The 21,806-nt window shown below is 42.4% G+C and overlaps 2 protein-coding genes across 2 annotated transcripts; one reads left to right on the top strand and one right to left on the bottom strand.

Moving 5' to 3' along the window:
• Positions 1 to 990: 990 nt before the first annotated feature.
• On the top strand, positions 991 to 5,207 carry cryaa (crystallin, alpha A). Its single transcript, XM_030360032.1, has 3 exons — positions 991 to 2,253; positions 3,297 to 3,419; positions 4,641 to 5,207. Exons 1-3 carry the CDS (start codon positions 2,074 to 2,076, stop codon positions 4,851 to 4,853), a joined length of 516 nt encoding a protein of 171 aa, XP_030215892.1. The 5' UTR covers positions 991 to 2,073; the 3' UTR covers positions 4,854 to 5,207.
• Positions 5,208 to 9,407: 4,200 nt separating this feature from the next.
• On the bottom strand, positions 9,408 to 21,019 carry rtraf (RNA transcription, translation and transport factor). The gene is made up of 8 exons (XM_030360024.1): positions 20,833 to 21,019; positions 19,645 to 19,769; positions 18,248 to 18,347; positions 17,347 to 17,421; positions 16,818 to 16,906; positions 14,180 to 14,248; positions 13,781 to 13,829; positions 9,408 to 10,021 (listed from the first exon to the last, which is right to left on the bottom strand). The coding sequence occupies exons 1-8, from the start codon at positions 20,891 to 20,893 to the stop codon at positions 9,867 to 9,869; spliced, it is 723 nt and encodes a 240-aa protein (XP_030215884.1). The 5' UTR covers positions 20,894 to 21,019; the 3' UTR covers positions 9,408 to 9,866.
• Between the last annotated feature and the right edge of the window lie 787 nt (positions 21,020 to 21,806).

Here is a 21,806-nt window from a genome sequence, read left to right as displayed (position 1 = left end):
TGCCAATAAATCATATACCATTGGAAAGCCTGTATAGTTCCCTTACAAATGGTGCCCCATTTGTAAGGAACATCCATTTGTGGGATGAGCAGCAGAGCTGAGTATGTGGGTTGCGCCCATGAGAAATTTGCCAAATCCTCTCTGCCAATGACTCTGCCTCCACCAAAATATGTTATTCTATCGGTGCAGCAATCAGCATGGCGTTCTCCGCGTCTTCTCCACACTTTGACCCTATGATCCAACTGCCGTAGGCAGAATCTGGACTCATCACTGAACGTAACATTCCTCCACATGTTCAGGTTCCACGTGTTGCCGACAACAGCGCAAACGTGCCTGACGGGGAAGGGCAGTCATGGCAGGAGTCCTGGCAGCCCTATGAGACCGGAGATTGGCTGCGTGTAGTCTGTTCCGGATTGTCTGGGCAGAGAGCCGTCGGCCATATCGTCCTGCAAACCTTGACTGCAAATCTGTAGAAGACTGAGTGCTGACAGGGTGATGAAATGGTCTTCTTGGGGTGTCGTCTTCTTGGGACGCCCACTTCGCGGCCTGTCTTTGACATCCCCCGTTATATGGAATGTGGCCTTCAGTCTGGAGAGGGTACTAGGGCTCACTCCAAATAATGCCGCAACTTGGTTTTGCGGAACACCAGCTTGAAGTTGCCCAATCAGGTGCGAATCAGGCACCTGATTGGCAGCACCTGGGGGTAGCAGAAGCTCAAAACAAGGGTCAATAGCAACTGCAAAATAACCTGTTTGGCAATGGCAGAAAAGATTTGGCAAATTTTTCATGGGCGCAACCCACATACTCAGCGCTGCTGCTCATCCCACAAATGCATGTTCCTTACAAACGGGGCACCATTTGAAAGGGAACTAAACAGGCTGTCCAACGGTATAAGTTTTATTGCCAAAAAGCATTGTTACCACAGAGAAATAATCTACCATACACAAATGTCCTTGCTTTTTGTGCTATGTATATGTATCTTGCATATAGGTGACACCCTATGTAAAACACCATAGGGGTACATTGTAACACCCCCTTGTAAAACACCATAGGGGTACATTGTAACACCCCCTTGTAAATCCCCATGGGGATATACGTTGTAACACCCCTTTCTGAAACACAATGGGGATAAGTTGTAACACCCCCCTGTAAAACACCATGGGGGTAAGTTGTAACACCCCCTTGCAAATCACCATTGGGATATACGTTTTAACACCCCCTTCTAAATCACCATGGGGGTATATTGTAACGCCCTCTTGTAAGGGATAAGTCGTAACACCCTCCTTAGATGAGTCAATAGGCATAGGTTACAGTAAGCAAACTCACGAGAGAGAAAGAGAGAGAGTGAGAGAGAGAGGGAGGGAGAGAGAGACTCATCACCTATATGCAAGGTACATAGATGACAAGATTAAACAAAAATGTCCGGCGAATCTGAAGTCGTAGAGGGATGAGCAGTCACTGTTTTATTAGGATTTAAAACAGCCGCTGACAGAGCACAATTTACATGGAGGGGGGGGACATAGAACCACCACCATCTTCTCTACAGTGGTATTTTTCTGCAATATCTTTCCAAATATTATGCTGCTTCTGCATGCCGGCGGCCTGCTGTACCATGCGCCCCACCCAAGTGGCCTTTCTAACGGATGAATAGCTCCGGCATGCTACCCTCAACCCCCCCCACACCACCATGGGCGGTGTTTGTGCTGACAGGGCGAGACCACGCATGACATAATGTAATTCCGGTGGGATCCCACACTAAGCCCCCTCTTTCTACTTCTCATGTATATAAAGACTCCGATCGCAGAGGGTCGGTCATCCCCTCACCGAAGCAGTGTTTTGTTTTGCGCCGTTTTGACTAGCTTACCGCAGCTAGCTGCTTTAGCTGGCAGAAACTTTAGCTAGCAGCCAATTTGGATAGCAGCCACTTTAGCTAGAAGCCACTTTGGATAGCAGCATCTTTGGATAGCAGCTACTTTGGCTAGCACTTACGCGCAAAACTAGCGCCCGATTCGAACCTGAAAAAGGGCGTGAGTTTGAGTTCCGTCACCCCCCCCCCCCCTCCCGGACGTTATTATGGATATCCCTGTTCAATCACCGTGGTTCCGACGCGGTTACCCCGGTAACGACCCCCGACTCTTCGGACAGTTTTTCGGAGAGGGCATGTATGACTTTCCAACGCCTGCGGTCAGTCCGTACTACAGACCGGGGTTCTACCGCCACCTGCTCGACTCCGGCTACTCCGGCGTCTCCGAGGTAATTATTATTATTTATTTATTTAAAGGTGACATATTATACCACCAGGTGAGAGTGTTATTAGCTTTTAAAAGCCTTTTTGACATCACAAGTGGGCGTAGATGTATGCCGGAAAGATGAGCAACGTTTGCTACAGTCCACTGGGTAGGCTGGTCGATCTAGATCCAGCACACATAGGTGGAGACGCCCATTTGGTTGTCAGAAGAGGCGATTTTCAAAACGGCTTGCAGTAACGCAAATGTCTGAACTGTATTGTACACAGGGACGGTTCTAGAACACTTTTCATTGGGGGGGGGGGGGGGGGGGGGGGGGGGCAAGACTGGGGCCAGTCGTTTTGTTGGAGGGGCAAATTGAACCCGGGACGCAAAATATTTAGTTTAGTACTAAGTAACGGCATTCATAAACACAATATACAATAATTGGCTTTTATCCGTTACAGCATTTATTTCAGTAGCATGGTATTGAGTATTTCCTCCAGTTACAGCAATTGTTAATACTACACATTTGAAATGTTTCATTGTTAAAGCACTGTAAGGACTGGGGGTTACGAGCTCAGTTTTACTGACCCTAACCCTGATTGTACAGGTTTTGACCACATAAAAGTCAAAACTATGTATAATGGTATTTAAACCTTGAAACCCATTTATTCTGCCTTGTATGGATAATTTCTGAAATTTGTTTTGATCAAAAAGCAGATTGAACTGATAAAAGTATGGTTAAATACACAATATATCATTCCTATACTCCAGTCAGGAGCGTGTCCATGTTCCCAGGACCTCATGTTCCCAAGATCCTAGGTTCTCATGGCCCTATGTTCAGAGTCCTATGTTCACAGGTTCCCATTATGTCCTCAAGAGCCGGGGGACATAGGACCCTGAGAGAGCCCATATGTCGAACTGAGGAATCTAGGACCCTAGGGATAAAGGACCCCTCCATGTTCCCGTTATGTACCGTATATATCCGGGGAACTTTAGGACCATGGGGACATAAGAAAATAAACCCCTCCACTCCGCTCAAACGCCTTTCTCTTCCGTACCTACCAGGTGCGCTCCGACCAGGACCGGTTCACCGTCTACCTGGACGTCAGACACTTCTCCCCGGAGGAGGTCCAGGTCTCGGTAGCCGGCGGCTACGTGGAGGTCCGGGGGAAACACGAGGAAAGACAGGTAGACAAGCAACGTTGAACCATAGTTCCAGGTTCACAACGCCAAAGTCTGAATTTCTTAAAATAAAACAAAAATGGGACCCCCCTTGGCCCATAACAAGTATCATTTAAAGAAAAAGTAGGCAGGTGTAAGGGTAGGTGAAAAATCAAACGTCAGGGCTACAAATATCCAGTCTTCTCAAGCTTTACTATTAACAGTTCTGCAACATGAATGCTTTTTTGAACATGAATGGCTCTTTTGAACATGAACGGCTCTTTAAAACATGAACCTTCTTCAGAACATGAACTGTCCTTCTGAACATATGGCTTTTCTTGCCTACTCCTCCTGATCACTGCTGCTCTTCATCTGTTCATCATTGTAACAAGGGAAGAAAAAAAAAGAAAAAAGCCCTAGACGCGCAGATGATTGCGGCAGAGAAACAGAGTAGTTTAAACTTCCAGGGTCTAATATTTTTGAGAAGAGAGGCATGCAATAATTTCCTAAATGTATTGCATGATTTTATCTCATGATATATAAATTTCAATTAATATGTGTCGGCCTCAACTTGATACAAAACACTCTTTCACATGTTGATATTTCCTCTCCCACTGGACACACAGGAAGACACACACACACACACACACCTACCGACGTATCCAGGCCCATGCAGTTAAAAAATGCAATCAAACATGTCAAAACATAGACATTTTCTATAAATAGCCTACCAATGTTTGCAGTAAGAAAACTGATGCACATTTCATGCTCAGGGATATCAAGCTCCACAACTTGAGGAACTCGGTTGCTAAGCGGTTAGTTTCAGATGCTTCAGTAAGCTCGAAATACATCAGAGGAGTCACACAGGAGAGAAGGGCGGATCTCCAGCGCACACACACTTGGGAGAAGCCATACCATTAGCCAACGTACATTTCACCTCCGTCTTATGCAAGTTTTTTGTGCACAGCAAGCTTTATAAATGAGGCCCCCGGGCAAGCGCAGTACGGGGCCACAAAATATATCGTCCGGCGGGCCGCAATTGGCCCACGGGCCGCGAGTTTGAGACCCCTGCTTTAAAGGGTCTGCTAAATGCCCTAAATGTAAATTATTGGTTGAATAATTATCCCTGGGCATTGCCACAGGCACCCTGTACCCGAACTATACTGCACAGAAACAATTTATATTTTTTAAATTGAAAAGCAAATTTCTGAAGTGTCCTAAAAAGTCGTTCCTCTCACCCGTTGCCAGGACGACCACGGCTACGTCTCGCGGGAGTTCCAGCGTCGGTACCGCCTCCCCTCCGACGTGGCCCCGCCCACCCTCACCTGCACGCTGTCGGGTGACGGGCTGCTCACCCTCCACGCCCACAAGCTAGGCCGCGACGGCGAACCATGCCGCAACCGTGAGCGCAGCATTCCGGTAACCCACGGCGACAAGGCGGACGCTGTTGACTCGTCCTAAGCTTGATTCTTCAACCAGACCAATCAGGGGGTGGGTCCTTGGGTCACATTATCGACTCTGATTGGGTCTCTAGTTTGACTTTGAGCTCTTTCTCAATGCAAAGTTTAAATCTTGAAATGTTATTGTGGCAGTACAGTGAGATAGTGTAACATCGCATCAACTATTCGGGATTGACCGTTCTTACAACGCAATGTTCACCGGGAGCAAGTAAAGTTACGATTTAACCTAGAATTGTAAGACCCCAATTTCAATCTTTATTTTATAATGATCTTCTCTTTCAAATCCTTTGTTACTTGCATATTATTCCCAGAGGAAATTGTTTAACAGCATTATGCAATAAAGCTTTAAATTACTTCTGTGTCTGATTCATTTTTATCATCGTACCTTCTTTGAAATTATAAATAGGTCTTTAAGAGCTTTAATTTGGGTGATTTATGTTGGTTTAAATCACTTCGCTGGTTGCGCCAATTGCTCTGTCAGTTAGCATTGCTGCGCTTTAAAACCGTATTCCTTAAAACTGAGGTTTTGGAGTTCAACACGCAGCTGGCATGGGGATGTAAAGTGAACTTTAATATAATAAAACTACAATAAATAAAAACGCTAATAATGTTGACATATATTATGAAATAGTCTAGGCTACTTTTTGTGGAAATCTGAGTCTGGAATCTGCCCTCACCAACGTCAATCAATTACTTGTCATTTCTAACCATTTTAGTTAAGCATTCAATCAATCAATCAATCAATCAATCAATCCTCGGTATTTATATACCGCTTTTCTTTCTCATATAGCTTCCATCCCGAAGGGATAAAAACCGAGCTCAAAGCGGTCTGTACCTGAAAGTGTTAGTCTTTTTTTTTTTTTTTTTTTGTCGCGTGTCATCGGTTGCTGGGGTCAAAAAATATAACCAGGTCGAGATCCGTTTTTTTTTTTTTTTTTTTCTTATCTGTCGCGTGTCATCGGTTGCTGGGGTCAAAAAACATATCAGGCCGAGATCGGTTTTTATTTTTATTTTTTATTTTTTTTCTTCTGGATAAAAAATATATAAGAAATAAATCTAAAGAAGTTAAATAGTTCGAGTTAAATATTAGAAAAAGCTCTCTCGAAAAGATGTCCTTTTAGTCTACTTTTAAAAATTTCAGAATTTACAGAGTTTCTTACATTTATAGGTAGATCGTTCCATTTAGAAGTCATTGCGTTAAAGATATCTTTACATTTCTTTTTTTCGTAAACAATATTAAGATCATCCCTTCCAACTCTTAGTTCTCTAGTAGGGCTATGCATAGAAAAGCTTTCCACAATATAACATGGACTTTTTCCAGAGACAACATTGAACATTAGCAAACTGAGTTTAAAATCTATCCGATCTTCGATGGGGAGAAAGTGGGCTTTCTTGAGGAACTTGGAGGTGGAGCACTTCTTAGGAACGTCATAGATGAGGCGAACAGCTGCATTTTCAACCTTTTGCAGTTTCTTTAGATGACATTTAGGAGTCAGTGCAAGGAGACTGTTGCAGTAATCAAGTTTCGACAGTATCATGTTGTGTACAAGCTTGATTCTCATGTCAATACTCAGTGAGCGCTTAATCCTTCCTAGATTACGGAGATGGAAGTAACTAGCTCTGCACTTCTCTTGGATGAACTTGATCATGCTGAGTTTTGAGTCCAGTGAGACGCCAAGGGTCTTAGCGACGTCGCAACTGTCGACATCGGAGTTGTCATAGAGTACAGTGAAGCTTAGGTCTTCTGAGTTCTGCTTGGATTTAACAAGGATCATTTTTGTCTTATCGGTGTTGATCTTGAGGTAATTTTGTACCATCCACTGTCGTATCTCAAGGAGGCATGCTTCAATATCTTCTTTTGTTTGCTGGCTGCTCTGCATATCAACACTGACATACAGTTGGGTATCGTCTGCGTAGATTTGTATGGAGATGCCATGCTTTTTTGCCAACCTTTCAAGTTCCTTGACATAGAGCATGAATAGTAGGGGACCTAGCAGTGACCCTTGGGGGACTCCAAAGATCAGGTTAAAGATAATACTTGATGCATTCTTTATCTTGACTCTATAGGTTCGCTTCGTCAGGTAGGATACAATCCACTTGATAACATCACCTTTGATGCCGAACTCAGACTTTAGCTTGTCAATCAGGATGTTGTGATCGATGGTGTCGAATGCGGCTGACAGGTCGAGGAGTATGAGGACCGCTGCACCCTTCGCCTGAACCATTCCCATCAGGTCATTTACTACTTTAAGGACTGCAGTTTCGCATGAGTGGTTCTTCCGATATCCAGATTGATAATATCCATGGAGGCTGTTGTCTTCAGTGTGGATGTTAATTTGGCTGAGGGCTGCCTTCTCCAGTAACTTTGACAGGAAAGATGTGTTACTTATAGGCCTGTAGTTCTTGAAGGCATCATGGTCGCCGGCTTTGTCCTTGATGACTGGCTTGAAAGAAGCTTGTTTTAGATTTACTGGAAACAGGCTGCTACCGAGAGATTTGTTGATCATCACTCGTAAAATAGGACATAGTTCTGTGTTGCATTTCTTGACAAGCCATGTAGGTATGGGATCCAAGTCACAGCATTTATCGTTCATATCTTTGATGAGTTGACAAACTTGGTCAGAACTGAGACTGTCAAAGGGGTGAAGAGGGTTAGCAACAGGTGCTGGTGGAAGTATAATGTTGTCCTGTACAACATAAGGGCGCTCTAGTTCAATGATATCTCTGATGCTACGTGTTTTGTTGTAGAAGAAATCACCGAAACCGTTTGCCGCTTCAAGGTCGTCTATGTTTGGAGTATCATATCTTCTTTCCTGCCAGACAATCTGTTAACTATTTTATAGATAGCCTTGTAGTCATTACCACAGTTTTCTATTTCTCCTTTATAGTAGTCGCTCCTTGTTATTTTCTGCATCCAGTTGTAGCCATTTTTCTCCCTCTTGTAGTTGGCTAAATCTTCTAGAGACCCACTCGTTTTTCTTTCTTTCTGCTGCACGTGTCTTCCTCTTCTTATTCTGAAGCTTCTCGTTGTACCATCTTGAATAAGGGCGTTGATGAAAGGATTTGGTGGCAGGAGGGCAGTGCTTGTCAATGAACAGCTTAAGATTATCATTGTAACACTCAACAAGATCCTTAAGATCCATTCTTGACAGCAAATCTTCATTACAGAGACAGGAGTCAGTAACATCATTCTTGAAGGCATCAAGATCTAATTCCTTATAATTTCGAGCAGAAATTACCATCTTTGACACTTTGGACGCTGCACTTGTTGCAATCTGGAAGAAGACTGGTTTGTGATCAGAACCAAGTTGATCATGATAAACTCCCACGTTGCGAGGTAGATCTTAGTCGGTAGTGATGAGTAGATCGATGAGTCCTACTTCTTGATGGGTGGCTTCAGTGACATGCTGTGTTAGATCGAACTGTAGAAGAAGTTCTGTGAATTTCTTGGCATATCTATCATCAGCTAGTTCCATGTGGATATTAAAATAACCAGTTAGGACAGTTTCTCCTCGGTGCAACGCAACACGTTGTTCCAAGAAACACCCAAATTCATCAAGGAAGTGGTTGATGGAGAATTTATGTTTTTGGGAGTACGGTGGTCGATAGATGTTAATAAACTGAGTTGTTGCTCTGCTTCTCTTAAGATCAATACAGATTTATTCAAATGTCTTGTACATTTTCTTGTTCCGTGATTGTCTTATATTCAATCCAGGTTTGAATATTGCCCTAGCATTGACTTTTTTTTTCCTCTGTGCGTTCATTTATTTTTTTACATACAAATAATCTGTTCTTTGTCGAGTTTTAGTTGAGCAACTCAGTACTGAAGGCCTATCTGGTGTAATAAGTGTAAATGTATCATACCCATTAACAATAATTCATGAAACTAATTCTGTGTGCGTGTGTCGGTTATAATGGAGCCTTGTTTTATCCTGCCAACTGGTTTAGTCTCCTCTAAAACCACGTCAGTTTCGAGATTAGACAAACACGCACAAAATCCGCCCTCTAGTGTCTGATGTGAATTTCTCTGAAGACACAGCAATTGAGATCAAGGTAAAACGCAGCTGCAGGTTAAACCACAAGTACATATGACACAGCAATGGAGCTTAAGACATCACGTTACTTCTTGAGTTTAAAACCGTGTTAAACTCTAAAAAGTGGCTAAACTAACAACAGAGCAATTGCCCCATTGAGTTAATCGTGAAGTAGTCAATTTCATTTGCATCGTTTTTACTTTGATGAAATTAATTTAAACTTTCATCTGATTGGTCGCTCTCTGATTGGTCGCTCTACGCCCAGCACAGCTTCAGTGCTAGGTTAGCTTGGTAGGGTTGACGCTAGGTAGCATCAATGCTAGGTTGTCATCAATGCTAGGTTGGCTTCAATCCTAGGTAAGATCAATGCTAGGTTAAATTTGACACAAGGTTGATGCGAGGTAGCATAACTTCAATGCTCACCTCAATAGGAACACATTGGCTACACACGACACTGAACTAACACACATTTCCCACTCAAGAAACACACAAGGCTTTCAATCACTTCATTTCACCATCGCTTTCCACTTGAAATCATGACTTTATTAAAGCCCTATCCAAAAAAAAAATATCAGGTCTCTAGAGAAACAACGTTCACAGGCCGGTCGGGAAATAGTCTTCAGAGGTGGAGTTATAGCCCACAATAAAAAAACGAAAAAAAGACGAAAGTTGTTGAATTAACTTGGACCGTCCAATAAGTAAGTGTATATGTGGGTGTGTGTGTGTGCGTGTGTGTGTCAAAGTCGAAATTAAAATGTGGTTAGATTTAAAGAGTTTCCCCTACTAAAACAATGCTAGCGCTAAGCTAGTTTTTTGCCGTATTTTCCCCCCCAAAAAACACAGAACCCAAACCGAGCGAGAAAAAGCAAAAAATCAAAAACAAAAAACAGAGAAAGTCGATCTCCGAAGCAGTCTCCACATCGTCCACTTCTTCGCCCTCTACCTGGGTTAGGGTCACCCCCTCCCTTCTTCCCTAGCCCTCATCTCCCGACCTTGCCCAGGCGGTGATCTGTCTTGGGGTCTGCGATGATGGCCTGGACGGACACCAGCGCCTCGTTGATGCGGGTCTGGAGCTCTCGGAGCTCCTCCACGTGCAGAAGGCGCAGGATGAGCGCCGCCTCGTTCAGGGTGGCGTCTGTTGGGGGGGGGGGGGGGGGAGATGATGATGATCTATACTTAAATGTCCCAAAGGGAATTTTTTCTTGGACTCAGCTGCATACAAAGCACATTATACAACATTTGTTGTATAATGTGAGGGACAAGATTGTTCCGACCAAGTAATTTGTTTGGACATTAGGCGTTCCATGAGTCCTGTTATAGAGTATAACAGCACTGTGACTTTTGGTGTTCTTTACAGGTGTTCTTATAACGTTAATGTTATTAACAGCCTTTATGTAGCTTATGGCGCACTTCCACCGGAGGGTGCGGGTCAGTTCAGTCTGCAAAGGTGTGGCACGGGTCACGTTTCCACCGCAAAAAGTTGGCGTGACCCGGACTGAGCCGTACTCATCTCGCAGTACTCCTCCGTTGGGGTACTGAGACGCCTGAAAGGGTGCCCGGCAAGTTCGAGCTACATACGCCGTCCGTTGATTGGTCAACAGAATCACACTTCCGTGAGACGGGGGGAGATAATAACAAACAAACACATTACCTGAGAGGTATTTCTGGATAATGGCGAAAGCTTAGTTTATTGAAGATGTTGTTCCGCAAAAGTTTGCCGTCCTTCTTGGACGTCCTGCATTGTTGCTCTTTGTTCATTGTGCCGTTTTTCTTTTTCCTTTGATTTATTTGCAGGCTACAATGCGTCGGGCTGCTACACTGTGCCGCATCGCCATACGGCTTAAACCCCGCCCTACCATAAGGGTACTGTCGCCGGTGGAATTGCGAGCCGTAACTGAGCTGGGCTATACCGCCCCCTCACTACCGGGCTGAAGCGTGCTGGGTCCGAAGCATACCCGCTGGTGGAAAAGGGGCATAAGATAGCTAGTGTCTTTATGTGTAACTTGGCAACAGTTCAGTCCCGGTCCAGTTGCGGATCTATTTGTGTTGGCTGAGCCAAATAAATCATTGAATGAACAAATTATAATCTGTTGTTGCTTATTACTGTTAATTAATAAATGGTGCTTGTAGAACTGTTGTATAAAGCACTATCACACTCGAGGTCGTGCTGTTGTACTGAATATCAGCACGGCCTGATTATCTTCGGCACTCGGCCTATGGCCTCGTACCTACGACCGAAACACAGCCGTGCTGATGTTCAGTACAACTCGTGTGATATGGCTTAAATAAAAAAGACACGCCCTTTCTAACTCCCATTATGCTTCCAGTCCAGATGCATCCACATGATATTAGCTGTTAGTGCGAAGATGTTATCTCTCCGGGCAAATAGTAAGATTGAAATTTGCTAATAATCTGTCTAAATAATAGTCTGCTGACATCACTCCTCTTATCGATGCTGTAAGTCTGTGACGAGATGCCCTCTCTGTGATGACAGCTCTCCGTGGCTACGGAGGATTGCATTTCTCCACAGCCTGCAAAGTCCTCATATGCGATCTGAGGGACATTTATCCAGAGTGGGCCAAGCGCGCAAAAATAGCCTGTGTGATCCCTGTTTTTAGTGTTTTGTCCGGCAGTTGGTCTGCTTATAGGTCGGAATGAAGCTGCCACCGATTATTGACAGGCTGGGTACTTCATTCTTACACACAACACACCACACAACCGGACTCGTTCGTTTCTTCACTAGACTGAGACACATACGCTACCGCTCACTCTCCTCGCTCGTCCACTCACTCGCTGACGTCTCTCACACAGCTATTCTCGCACACAAACATAACAATTTGCCTCGTTATTGCGAATCAGACGTTCATGTTTTTTCCCCATCTATTTGAAAGTTAGCCTATTAAACATGTCGCATTCTATACGGCCTGATTACGACATTATTTAAGCTACATATCCTATTAAGAAGCAATAATAGGACATTTGACTGGCATATCATCAAAACGCTGCAAAAAAACTGCCGGTCACTTTGACCGGCAGTTTTTTTCTAGCGGGAATGCTGGTTAGTGCTACCAAACTACTCAAATTACTATTATTTAATTGACATTAAAATTTTAAAATACATAAGCCTAAATCACAAAACTAGTTTTTTTGCCTACCTGCAAGCATCCTCCAACTGTGTGTTATGTTCAGTCATGTGACGCATTTTTAATTAAATGTTACATTAAGTTAATTGTTATACAAGTGTTGTTTAAATAGAAAATGCTTTTTCAATTAAATTTTTTTTTGGTATGTATCGAACCGTTCAAAAATCGTGACACAAACCGAATCGTGAGTTGGTGTATCCTTACAGCCCTATAGCCAGTGGTGTATAAAGTACTCAAAAGCCATACTTAAGTAAAAGTACAGATACCTTACTGGAAAATTACTTAAGTAAAAGTAAAAGTCACCTTTTAGAATAGTACTTAAGTAAAAGTATTAAAGTATCTGATCTTTACTGTACTTAAGTATCAAAAGTACTTTTCTGATATTAAATGTACTTAAGTACTGAAAGTAAAAGTACAAGTAACTGCTGTTAATAAAAAAGCAAAGGGTCAGAATTTTGAGAATAAGTAAGGAATAATCACCGAGAGGCCGGGCAATAAACAGTTTGATATGCCCGGCTCGTGGACGGCTTACCGTAACCTTCCGCGAGCCGGGCATATCAAACTGTTTATTGCCCTGCCTTGAGGTGATTATTCCGTTTATTCTACTTCGCGCCGGCCAACATAATAAAACAATTCAAATACTTTAATAATTAGCCTTTTTCTTATTCGTATTGCATGCTTATTAAATGTATGCTCTGTTTAAGTTCATCTCCCTCGAAAAGTAGTTCCCTTTAGAACTACGGTGAATAACGTTAGCTCAACTGTAGGTAACGCGTTTCTATAGCAACCACACAAGGCTGGATCTGATCTCACTAGTTTAACAACGTTGTTACATTCGTATCAAGTCAGCTTTAATGACGATCGATCAAACATGCACTCCTTGGTTTATTTTTACAACGGACCTCATGTTTGAAATGTATGTGATAGAAAACGATACAAGCGGTGTATTGATCTACTGTGCTCAGTCAGCAGCAAGTAGAGTGTGAAGTGTATAAGATAGTGTTGTAATACTGCGTGTACAAACCAGCCTGATACAAATAGTAGAATTTTGATAGCCCTTGCCCTCGTCCTAGCCATGCATTTGTGTGTTGACAGTCGTAGGAGTTTTGATCGACGTAGCAACAGTAACTAAGCAAGGGGGCTTTGCGAACGTGCGCTGGGACAGCTGATTCGCCAAACAGGCTCGCAGTCTGTGTTCTACCACAGTCCCCGACGTTATTCTCATATCTCTCATGATTCTTTTTTTTTTTTCTAAAGATGAGTTGATTTTGTAACGAGTAACGAAGGTTTCAAGCGAAATGTAGCGGAGTAAAAGTATCCGTTTTCTTCGCAAAATGTAGCGAAGTAAAAGTAAAAGTACAGAGAAATATAAGTAGTAAAGTAAAGTACAAATATCCAAAAAAACTACTTAAGTACAGTAACGAAGTATTTCTACTTCGCTACTATACAACACTGCCTATAGCATATATCTACATTATATACAGAACACAATGACAGGTCGATGATAACAAGCTAACTAGTTTGCTGCATAAAGCTGCAGTAGGCAACATTCAATTTAAAAGGTGTTTCTACTTTTTAAATTGAATGTAACGTACTGCAGCTTTAAGCAACAAGCTAACTAGCTTGTGAGACCCATTGTGGTCAGAAAAAAGTAACCAATACAGATGTATATTAGTATCGAGAAACTAATATAGACAACATAATATAATGTCGTCGAATCAAATGTTTTGTTATAACTCTTCACCACTCACCTCCGGTATCGAAGCCCAGAACGTGTTTGTCCAACGCCACTGGGAGTCCCTGGGAGGGAAGAAATATCAGGCTGCCTTAGAGCTGTTCTAATAACAGTTACCTTAAAGTTACCTTACTGTCAGGATGAATATCAGACAGAACTGTCTGATATATGAATTTGGTGAAAAAAATCATGCGAACATAACTACCAAAGACTAGGGTTAAAGTGAGACAGGGTCACGGAGATACAGGATAAGGGTTAGAGAGAGACAGGATTAGGGTTAGAGACAAGTTTAGAGCGACACAGTTAGGGTTAGAGAGAGACACAGGGTTAGAGAGACAGGGTTAGAGAGACAGTTAGGGTTACAGAGACACAGTTGGGGTTACAGAGAGACAGTTGGCGTTACAGAGATTTGTACCTCTTTCTTTTGGCTGGATTTGGCGACTGCTTCCGGAGACAACCTCTCTTCAATGAGTATTCTAATGGCCTGCACAAACACACAATATATATATATATTCGTTTTCACACAAAGCTCCAGTAACTCTGTCACCAGCAGCAGCAGTCACATGTCGATGCTGTCTGGTCCCAACAGCCTCACCTAAAGTCGGTTTCACCAGCAGAACATAAAGCCGATCATAAGTTCGGGTGTAAAGTCTGCCTTAACCCTACGCTCGACGTAGCTAGTTTCAAACTAAAAGGTGTTCTAAATTTTGGTTGCACCACCATAACTTAAGTTGTAACGTTACTAGTAGTGCGTAAATAGTACCAGTGTCACTTTTAATGACGTTTAGATAATTTCAAGCCAATCTTTGAAAGCCAACAATGTAAAGCGGAAGTACTGGCAAGTTTCCACCTTATCCGAGTGAAGACGCGTTAGCAGTAGCACCCAAATGAGAGGGCAAACAAAACAGTCATTTATTCTCTAAAATGTACTTAGACGGTACAGGTGTAAAGCTATTTGATGGCGGATTTTATAATAAATAAATAAATATGCTTTGTATGCTATTCGATGTGTGTGTCGTGAGTTTTTGTCTGAGTTAGCCTCTACCTGGTTATGCATTGTATGGAATATCTCTAGAAATGTTGGTTTGTACGTGGGCTCGAGTTGTTTATAAGACCCAGTGGCAAAATATCTCAGAGCCAAACACACTTACATCGCTGGACTTGGAGCCAAATTTCGGTTTGTGTTGTGCTGCAGGTCGTTGTCAAGAAGGCCGGTTATTCTAATCTAGGTAATTCCTCCCGGCAAAACCGAAATCACGCATATAAATCAACATCACGGTCACGGACAATCCGTTCCCGGCGCAAACCAGGTTGAAACTCCTCTTCCCATTGCTCAAAAACGAATAGCCATCATTTGTGTTGAAATCTTTAAACGTATTTAACGGTCTTTATTGTTAGAATGGAACTTACACCAGCTAGAGTGGAGGTGTAAAATATAAGTTGTAACTTAGTGTTACCTGGAAACTATCTGCTTGGTGCAACTGCTATTTTTTCAGTAGAGTGTAAAGTCGAAAGTTTTGGCGATTTACGTTCAACGTAGCCTAAGTGGGACCTTACGTTCTGCTGGTGCAACCAGCTGCTGGTCTGAGTCTGATTGGACTGTGGGGCTGGGGAAGGCTGCACACCTGTTGCTCGTTGACCAATCAGTGGTCAGCAAACTAAACCACACGGTGATACAGATCTACTCACTGTTCAATAACTGTTATTGCTTACTCTTTATTAGGTGAGTCCTGCATTTAGCGCTTAACTATTGTTCTTCATAAGTTTTATTCTTCCTTTCCTTCGTGCTTTCTTTCTTATTCTCTACAAACTTTGGGACCTATCTCCTTCCTCAATTTTTCACCTAGAGACTCCATTCAATTGTTTTAATATTCAGAATAGCTTGGAATCACTTGCTTCTTTTCAGATCTTTAAAATATTTTATACTTTTAAAATATTATCTTTTTTTTAACATGGGAGTCAATGGGAGGACGGCAGAGCCGTCCTCCCATTGACTCCCATGTTAAAAAATCACACTTTTAATCACACACCGGCTCGCAATTCTCTTAAAGACACACACGCACGCACACATGCACACGCACACACACAGTGCAATACATTTCACCTTTTACATTTCTGCACTTTTAGCAATGCCTTGCGCTTTTCATACAGCAGTCACTTAATTTGTTTCCAACCATTTACTTTTTCTTAAATGGTCTGCATGTTTACATTGTTTACTTCATTTAGACTTTTGAACTTTTGTTCAAATCCTTTCACTGATTTAATCTATTTAACGTTTCTTTGTCCTAATCTATGTGGCTTTATTAAAAAATATTTTCAACCTCACTTTGTACTACAGCACTCACCGCATTTTCTGCAGGAAATGCATTTTTTTGTTAACTTAATGTTATGAATGACTGATAGATTATTATTTAATGTATGTAACTTATGGTTATTACTTCATGTTTATAACTGACTGTTTATAACTTATTAGCTAGATTAAGGCAGCTTTATGGGAAATTACTGTGAAATTGCTGCAATATTACCAGCATTGATGATTCTAAATGAAGATGCATTCTATAAATAATGTATACACATTTTTAATTTTACTTCACTGTTCCAGGACTGCTACGATGTAAGGGATATTGACGCAGAACGCTAGTCAATGTGAATATGTTGAATACACAAATCTTCAATTCAGCTTTTCAGTTCTAAAAACACTTGAATGAGTTAGAACCCATGTTTTATTGGATTTTAACTGTGTCTTGGTACTGGGGTCTATGCCCTTCAAATAAGTCTGGGCCTTTATGTTATCGGACATTAAATGGGCCAACTGTTGACGAGGAGAAAGGCTTGTCAATTGAATTGAATTACGGATAAAGCATGGGGGATGGGTTCTTGTGGTTAACGAGTTGTCGCCTTGGCAACAATGATTGCGACACGAAGGCCATTGTTGAATTATGCAATTTACAGTCGCCATTTTGTAACATTTCCGACGCATCCCCATATGACCAGGGACCGATGCGCAGAAGAAGACACCATTCTATGCAGGGGACCCAAATGCGGTTCCCTACCTTGAGCATGACCAGGTAGTCGTCGTGTCGCTGGATCTTCAGGATGTTGGCGAGAGCAGTCACCCCAGCCTTAAAGTCAGGGGAGCTACCTGAGAGACACACACACACACAGATTGAAAACTAGCATGTGATGCTGACATGAATGATGCATATATTCAAAATTCTACACTTAGGCACACACACACCAGATCATGGTACACACACACCAGATTATGGTACACACACTCACACACACCAGATCATGGTACACACACTCTAACCCTACTAGACTGAGTAGAACAGTGTTACTCAAGCAGTGATGGATTGAAGCAAAGTAATAAGCACACACACACACACACACACACACACACACACACACACACACACACACACACACACACACACACACACACACACACACACACACACACACACACACACACACACGACGCTAACAGGAATAATGCATCTTTTCAAAATGCTACACTAAAATCAATAGCCATGCTATCAGAGGGTAACCATGACAGCATAAGGAAGAGAGGTAACCTACTGTCTAGGTTGACCAGTGGGTCCACCGGCTTGTCACTGGAGGTGGAGAGAGGAGGGCAGTTCTTGTACTTGTCCACTAGGGGGAGCCAAACACAACATGAACACCCTTGCTGCACCTGCCCATTAGGGAAGCCAATGGGACCGGGCAAAAGCCAATTTCGAACTACCATGGATAGTGACATTTCTCTTCTTGAGGAACGTTCGTGGTTCTTATCCTTTTGAAGAAGATAATAATAATAATAATAATAATAATAATAATAATAATAAGTAGATATCTGCATTGGAAAAGCTATAGTGCAGGTTTAGCTTTCGCTAAAGGATACTAGTAAATTTACATTTAGCAAATGCTTTTATCCAAAGTGATTTACAATAAGTACATTTGTCAGAAGAGAAGCAAGAACGACAACAACAATTAGCATAACATTGACACAGCTCTCTCTCTCTCTCTCTCTCTCTCTCTCTCTCTCTCTCTCTCTCTCTCTCTCTCTCTCTCTCTCTCTCTCTCTCTCTCTCTCTCTCTCTCTCTCTCTCTCTCTCTCTCTCTCTCTCTCTCTCTAGGAATCTCCTTTTACTGTTTCTTATTTTATTCAATAGTTAAATAAAGATGTTATACTATCAATTCATGCATCAATTCATCTCAACACATAGACCTGGACTAAAGGAAAGAGCAGTTTATACGTTAACTGCCTCCAGTGTTGTGTTGGTCATACTACAGATGGATTTATTGCTTGTTTAGTGAATAATACAGAACATAAGGAACTTTAAAAAGATTAGATTATTTCCCCAAATAGTTGAGCCCTAGCTGTCGGTACAGTAAGGAGGTTCATAGAACCCAGTGGAGCACTATCAACTACTACGTAGGTTACCCCTGGCCATTGGGAACGCCCCTCCCGTGCCCGTACCGTTGTCTCCGTACTCGTAGCGCACGGCCAGACCCAGCAGCCAGTCCAGAGCCTCCTGCCGCTCCGCCTCACCGAAGGGACTGCTGACATCCTGTAGGTACTGCAGGGCATCACGCCGAGGACAACGTGTGGTCAGACGCACAGTGGGTCAATACCTCAACGTTACATGATGAGGTATACTGCACAGTGCCACAACACATTATAATGAACTTGTTGTTGAGGTTTAATGCATAGGAATGCAATGCATCATTATAACATGTGGTATAATGTGGAGCACTGCAATAGTACTGCAATATAATGCATGTTATTATTATGCAATACATCCCAATAACATGTAAATGCAGTATAATGTATAGGGCTGCAATGCATCCTAGTAACATAATATAATGTTAAGTACTGAAATACATCATAATAACATGTTGTATAATGTATAGTACTGAAAAACATCATAATAACATGTTTTATAATGTATAGTACTGAAAAACATCATAATAACATGTTGTATATTGTAGAGTCCTGCACGACATCATCATAACATGTTGTTGTAGTATAATGTATAGTACTGCATGACATCATAATAACATGCCAGTGTTTCCCCTACCATTGTTCAGGCCTGGCGGGCCGCCAGGCCAACGAGCGCCCCCGCCAGGCCAACAACCGGTCAAAAAAATGAAAATAAATGAAAAAGAGAAAAAAAAAAAAAATGAATTTTTTTTTTTTTTTTATTATTATTATTATTAGCCATAATATCATAACCATCCAAGCTCACCACCAGCTATCTCAATATGTATTGGTGCTTTATGCTCCTGTACATGAAATTAGTTTATATTAAATCAACTTTGTTTTTAGAAAAACACTGTTTATTCTCCGGCAGAAGAACTATACCATGAACCGATCGCGTAAATGCGACGTCTGATTGGTTCAGCCCGCCGTTACCATGGACATTTTTACCGCCCCCGCGAAACACTAGCCTCGTTCTTTATATGTCCATAACTTAACCAACTTGTGATGGCTAAGCAAGTGTTTTATTTGGAAATAACCAACAAATACTCTAGCATCCCGTGAAAAATGTATAACAAATCACACCATCAGCTCTTACCACCGGGCCTAAAAAAAATTCTAGGGGAAACACTGCATGCAGTATAACGTGGAGCATTGCATTACATCATAACAACATGTTGTTGTAGTATAATGTATAGTACTGCATGACATCATAATAACATGAAGTATAACGTGGAGTATTGCATTACATCATAACAACATGTTGTTGTAGTATAATGTACTGTATGACATCATAACACATAGGTCCATCCACTGGTCTGTGATGGACCAGTGGTCCATCACAGACCAGTGGTCCTGCCCTATCCCAACCGTCCCGTAGAGGGGGACCACCTCACCTTCTGGAAGGCTGCGGGCCACTCTGACCCAGGGATGTTCCTCAGGTTTCCCCGGTCTTCGATCTTGTAGTGCCGGATCTTCTGGTCCTCCAGCCAGACGATGCAGTTCCTGTACTCGGTCTCATCTAATACCAAGATAAATAGATTGATCTCAATGACTGTTTGATTGTGACCCGTATTGGGGGTTAAACGACCCCCATTGACGTTTAACATTAACATTAACATAATGCAAAGGAACCAACATGAATTGAAAATAGGACGTTCCCCTCCAGAGAACGTCATTACTCCCATCCTCCGTCAACTTCATCGGCTTCCAATAAAACGACACATCAATTTCAAGATCCTCCTCACCACCTACAAAGCGCTAAACAACTCTGCGCCCTCGTACATAGAGATCTCCTCCATCGCCCTCCCCCACTCGCCGCCTACGCTCTGCTGATGCCAACCTTCTCACCTCCATCATGAAGATCAAGTATCGCACCCTGGGGGACAGAGCCTTCGCCATCGCCGCCCCTACCCTCTGGAACTCCCTCCCTCTGGCCATCCGAAACTCTGATACACTCTGTTCATTCAAAAGTCAACTTAAAACCTATCTCTTCAGGACCACCTACAACATCTGACAAATCATTTTGATTGTCTTAACTGTCTGTATGTATTCCTTTCTTATTTGTAAAGCGTCTTTGAGTATTTAGAAAAGCGCTATAGTGATCAATTATCATTATAATTAAACACCTGGTCCAAGAGTTCATCTGGCATAACAGTTGATCACATAAACAAACCAGGCTCCACACAAACCCCCCCCCCCCCCCCCCCCCCCACACACACACACACACACACACACACACACACACACACACACACACACACACACACACAGTTAACCACGTTAGTATTAACTATCAATATGAATGAACAATTATTGATTATTAGTATTAACCAGGTGGAACATGTTGCAGTGGGTGTTTGTTTATATTTGTAGCTTGGTTGTAGCGATCATATTATACATTAGCAACATTGGTCACCATCCATGTTGACACTTGCACTCACTAGCCGGTGAAGCTAACGCTAATGTTGATGTTGACGTGACAGCAGCTAGCCGGTTAGCAGCTGTCTCTCTATCCGGCTAGCTGCTGTCTAGCCAGCCGGCCATCAAAACATAAAACTAAATCAAGACACACGTAGTATTACCTTTGCAGTCGAAGCCACCGGGGTTGTGATAATCAAGCGCTGTCAACTTTCTCCGAAACATGTTTCTCACTGTTATTGAATTGTTCCCTAGCGGACTCGAAATGAGGAGGCAACGCTGGTTTTCTGTGACCTGACTTGAAGGGTCCGGCGCGCATGGGCAGTTCGCGTGTCCATGGGGCGTTCGAGTGCTCCGAGCCGGCTCCGTGGTTTTCAAGCTGCCTTTCTGAGAGCGTTTCCCTGCAGTGTTGCCAGATAGGGAAACCCTGGCAAAAATGAACGCATCCCTCATTGGTGTTATTAACTAGGGATTTTAGGGATAATGCCCGCCTCCGCGTCGTCCATTAATTCCTGATAATGGACACCTCGAAGGGCATTATCCCGCTGTCATTATACCACTGTGAAGGGGGTCGCCGGCCCTCCGCTGCGCGTCGGGGCCGGACAACGCCCCTTAACAGTGGTATAATGAGCACATACCACAGCCTGTCGTGATCTATTGCTTAAGTATACTACAGAAAACTGCAGTTTTATTATTACAGTATACTACATTATATACTACTACAGTTTACTACATAAACTACAATCTACTGAAGTAAATTACAGAACTTTTATTATACTTCTATTTTGCTATAGAATACTACAATTACGATACCATAGTACCATAGTACCATAGTACTATATATACTGCATTACAATAACTGCATTATGCAGTATGTTGTTGTTCTTTTAACTATGCCATTGTACTTTACCTAATGGATATTTTCAACTGTATCACTTTTTGTTGTTGCCATTTTTAACCATAGTGCTGTAACAATAATTCACTGCACGTAAATTAGGCTTACAACCACCGTTAACACAGTGTTTTCTACAGACTGCTAAAATACAAAAAAAATAGAACAAAAGTTTAACTTTCTTTAAACAGTTGATAATTTATTGTTTCTGAAATTTGGCAGCATTGTTCAGCTTTTGTCGTATAA

Source organism: Gadus morhua, chromosome 7, assembly GCF_902167405.1.
Source record: "Gadus morhua chromosome 7, gadMor3.0, whole genome shotgun sequence".
Taxonomy (NCBI): domain Eukaryota; kingdom Metazoa; phylum Chordata; class Actinopteri; order Gadiformes; family Gadidae; genus Gadus; species Gadus morhua.
The sequence above is the reverse complement of the archived record's forward strand: the minus strand, read 5'-3'. Positions and strand labels throughout refer to the sequence as shown.

Bases quoted from the DNA above. Each gene is read 5' to 3' on its own strand.
- cryaa (XM_030360032.1), top strand. From the start codon at position 2,074: ATGGATATCCCTGTTCAATCACCGTGGTTCCGACGCGGTTACCCCGGT. The intron at 2,254-3,296 runs GTAATTATTATT...CGTACCTACCAG, and splicing joins GCTACTCCGGCGTCTCCGAG to GTGCGCTCCGACCAGGACCG. The intron at 3,420-4,640 runs GTAGACAAGCAA...ACCCGTTGCCAG, and splicing joins GGAAACACGAGGAAAGACAG to GACGACCACGGCTACGTCTC.
- rtraf (XM_030360024.1), bottom strand. From the start codon at position 20,893: ATGTTTCGGAGAAAGTTGACAGCGCTTGATTATCACAACCCCGGTGGC. The intron at 16,907-17,346 runs GTAGGTTACCTC...TGTGTCTCTCAG, and splicing joins CCCACTGGTCAACCTAGACA to GTAGCTCCCCTGACTTTAAG. The intron at 13,830-14,179 runs GTACAAATCTCT...CTTCCCTCCCAG, and splicing joins AATCCAGCCAAAAGAAAGAG to GGACTCCCAGTGGCGTTGGA.